Source organism: Fopius arisanus, unplaced genomic scaffold (genome assembly GCF_000806365.1).
Source record: "Fopius arisanus strain USDA-PBARC FA_bdor unplaced genomic scaffold, ASM80636v1 scaffold00366, whole genome shotgun sequence".
Lineage (NCBI taxonomy): Eukaryota > Metazoa > Arthropoda > Insecta > Hymenoptera > Braconidae > Fopius > Fopius arisanus.
In genome coordinates, this window is record NW_011888105.1 from 17681 (window position 1) to 21911 (window position 4231).

Consider the following 4231-nt stretch of genomic DNA (forward strand, 5'->3'; position numbering starts at 1 on the left):
ACCTCTCTCCCATGCTACCTATGGCTGCCTATTTTCCACACTCTCTACCACTACCTAATAATTTTCGATACCTGCTACCTAATAATTTTAGCTACCTTCACCGGGTTTATTTTTGCTACCTGGAATTAAACTTAATTGCTACCTTTTAGTAAAAATTTACCGTTAACCTCCCATTCAATTTATTGCTACCTTTGCATTAAAAATTTTATCGCTACCTTTTATCAAAACTTTCGCGACTTTTGCTACCTTCGCGAGGCTGGATCAATTTCTCTGGGTGATGCCAGAATGTTCCCCGAGACGTAATTGTCCGCCATTTTGTGGATTCCGGTTGGGTATGGTATGACGTTATCTCGTAGTGAATAAATTTTTAATGGTTGGAATCCACAAAGCTGTCATGCTATTTCGCGAATAAGGATAAGTTTTATATGGTCGCGCAATTGATTAACCCATTTATCTGATTACTTATTGGCCGTCTCAGGGACGCCGTCGGGCATATAATTAGTAATTCGTTAGGGAAGTAATACGTTGATTAATTAATAGTTCGCCGTTCGGATCGGTACAACTATGGATTCACTAATTTATTCCTCAATAATTAAACGGGAGAATGTTGGGTACGGCTATCTACCACAGCACGGTTGTTGATTTAGCCCGTGACCGGGGAAGTTTATACCAAACCCCCAAATTACGCTACCTAAACAGGAGAATAAGCTACCTATACATTCCCCAGGGTCTGAGGCCCTTTCCGTAATTTTCAATATTTCGATTTGCTACCTGTACGGATATTTACCCGGTGGACCCTATTGATTTAGATAATCGGTATTGAGTAGGCTACCTAACCGGGAAAACACGTTACCTAAGGGCTCCCTGCCTCGGAGGACCCAAACGCTACCTTTAAATTTTATTACACCCCCGACGTGGTGGTGGCCCCGTAGGTAAAACAGATTTTTGGTTAGAGACCCCGATTCCTCTTCCAAATCCCCGGATAACGCTACCTATCGCGGGAACTAAGCTACCTAATGACCCCTATACCTGCGGCCCATTTCCGCTACCGAAATAATCATCACGCTACCTCAACCGCTACCTAACCGACAAATATTCCTGATTTAAGAAATTAGTCACAAACGGGCCACCAGATTGAATAAAGTCGTTACGGAACGATCAAATAATGCTACCTAATAGAATTTGTACCTTAGCAACTGATCGGTAGAAATTATAAGGTCGTATCTCTCTCTCTCGCTCGAACCCGATTAGACTCCCCTGAAGTTTCCTGTCTTTCCCACCTGGATAACATAAGTAATTTAATAAAATTAAAAGCTATTCTCTCTTCCTTACTTCCCCATAGAACTCCCGTTTATCATTACTCCACTTATATTTCATTAAAGTCAAATTCTTACCTTTTGGGCGAATGCCGGTGGTATGAAAAATGTAGACTGAGCAATCTATATTAATTATAAGTTTCCTAATGAACAATATTCATTTTTTTTCTCTGGTCAATAGTGGAACAAGTAAGGATAGTTCCGATTGGTTTTATTTCTCCTACCCGAATGCCCGTCCCTATAAATACCCAAATAGTTTAGTTCAGGTTCTTGATCTTATTTCGAATTCGGATAATTGATGCTCTCGTCAACGAATCCACCCCTCGCTCCACGACCCGCACACTGAGCAACCGAGCAGTCCCGTACCCTCGCACCTCCCCGACTCTAGGTTTAGTTTCTGCGATAGGAAATTCTGGGGATGATCAGTGAAAAATTGAGTTTTGAATACGGTTACAGTTACGGTTGCGGTTCGTCGATGCCGCGTAGCTAAAAATCGGGTGGCGCCCTAAACACATTTTTAAGGATTGGAATGAGCTGCTGATCACCCCCGGAGCTTCGTTTAGATTTTTATGGTTTTGTCACTCCAGAGTCGTCGGGATTGCGAGAACGAAGGTAATGGTTTTGGCCGTGTTTTAGGATATCGATAAAATTGGGTTAGGGTTTTGAGTATTTGGTGAGGCCACAGAGGAAAAATCATTACAATCCATTGCATCCACTTGAAGCTTCCCGCCCGCGTGGAGGATGTCGTTGAGTGACATGCACGAAGTTGTTTTGTTGGAGCCGTTGAAAACCACTCGTAGCTTCGTGGTTAGTGCATCCTCCCTCAGAACTCCATGATGTGGCAGGTAATATGTTGTTGATGGTTCTGAGGTGTCGTGTGTACGTCGCATGTGATCAAATGCTTCGTACTCGTTGATGAAGTCGTTGTACAGCTTGCTGTATTCAGGATTGGCGTTCAATCTTCTTTTCACTGAATGGAGTTGAGGAACCGCCGTACTCCTCGATTCTCCGAGCGCTGTAGTTGATGTGCGCAGTGGTAATCTCACAATATAGCGCACAGCTGTGTCTCGTTGATGAGTGCGTTGGAAGTGTTCTTCACACTCTCGTTCGTCTGGTGTGAGCTCGTTGGTTGCGTTCGTTGGAGTTGGTGGTTCTTCCTGGACCCAGAATTTTTGTAGGAGCTCCGTTAATTGTTCTTTAGAGGATCCCCTTGCCGCGGAGAAGGAGGTCTTGTTGAACAGTTCGCATTGCATAATGGATCGGATAGGATCCATCCAAATTTCGTTAGTTGGCCAACTAATTTATTGTCGTTGGATTTCTTGACTTGATGACCGATGATTTTCCCATAGTTGTCAGCTCCGATTATGATGTTGATAGGTCCAGGTGTTGAATAGGTCTCATCTGCCAGTTGAAGCTGCTGCAGTGATCCGATTGATGCAGATGAGCAATAAAACGTTGGTAACCGTGAGGTTACCCGTTTGAGGATGTGGGCGTTGATCTCAACTTGTTGAAATGGCTCTTTCGTTGATTGGAGCGTGATTGCCGCAATTCCTCTCGTTTTGCATGCGTGCTTTCCGCCAATTCCGATGAGGTCAATTGTTGAGTGTCTTCGTTGTAGGTGGAGTTGATGCACCAGGCTTTCAGTAATAAATGAAAGCTCTGAGCCTTGATCGATGAGGATTCTTGCGATGGTGTAGAATCCGCCGTTGGAGAATGCCCTGGCTTTTGCCGTTGCCAAGAGCACTAGTCGTTGATCCGTTGAGTTGATGGACAGCGTGTTGTTCTCTACGTTGATTCGTGTTGATGATTCTCGATCCGTTGAGTTTTCATTGACGTTGACTGTTGATGAGCTGATGATTGTGCCTGGTTGAATGTACAAGGGGGATCAGTGTTCTGAGTGATGTATGAGAATATAATAAATCAAACACTCAGACCTGCTTCCTCCCTCGTTGCTGGTGCCTCTGGAGCGTTGTTGGATGAGGTGCTGGATTCACTCCTCTCTTGGTCCAGATGCAGCATCGTGTGATGGCGTTGTTGGCATTTAAAGCAAGCTTTGATGCACTTGCATTTTGCCACCGTGAGCGTGCCGAAGCAGTTGAAGCACAGGCGCATGCCTGTGATGTATTCCAACGGTTTCCTTGGTGGAAGGTTTTGGAATCCTGGGCAATTTCCAATAAAGTGCCTGTCCCTGCAATATGCGCAGCAATCAGCAGGTCTGAATCGTTGACTCTCTGTTTGTTGAGGTGCTGGCTCAGCCACATGATATGCACGTGCCCGTTGTGTTGGTTTTCCTTGAGGCGTTGGTTTCGTTTTTCTTTTCGGTTGATCATCTGGAGTCATGCCTCTGGCAGTTGACTCCAGGAAGTTGACAAGCTCTTGTAGGGGCACGAAGTTCGTTGAGGCACCCAGCTTTTGCTCCCATGTGGTGCGTGTGTCCGCCTCCATAGAGCGCTTGAGTAGGTGGAATACAAATTGTTCACCCAATCCTTCTTTTGGTATCCCAGCTGTGTTGATAAGCTGATCCACTGTCTCCCGTGCAATGTGAGCGTTGTTGATCATTGCCTTGGCATCTCCCTTGGCCATTGTTTGCAGGTTGGGCACCCTGTTGAAGAGATGCCCCGCAATGAGACGTGGATTCTCATAGTGGCGTTGGAGCTTCTCCCAAGCTTTCTAAAAATTGGCGTCTGTGGCACTATTTTTTCCGCACCGATCCGGCTTGAAGGACCAATGTTTGTTGAGGAACGTTGTGTGTGGGTGGTCGGGCGTCGGAAAATTGGAAATGGGTGTCGGGAAAAGGGGTGAGCAAGTGGTGAGAAAACCGATGTATAAAACACTGCGTTTTTAATATTCACTTGTCACAAATATACAGGGTGTCCCAGAAGTACGTGCCGATAATTAACCGGCATGTACAAGGG

At 45.3% G+C, this 4231-nt stretch overlaps 1 protein-coding gene across 1 annotated transcript in view; it reads right to left on the minus strand.

The window, feature by feature from the left end:
- Positions 1 to 2569, minus strand: part of LOC105272882 (uncharacterized) — a 6136-nt gene extending 3567 nt beyond the window's left edge. Inside the window, exons 1-2 of the mRNA XM_011315114.1 lie at positions 2017 to 2569; positions 1189 to 1280 (exon numbers count right to left, since the gene is read on the minus strand). Coding sequence (XP_011313416.1) covers positions 1189 to 1280; positions 2017 to 2569 — 645 coding nt within the window. The remainder of the gene's footprint in view (positions 1 to 1188; positions 1281 to 2016) is intronic.
- Between the last annotated feature and the right edge of the window lie 1662 nt (positions 2570 to 4231).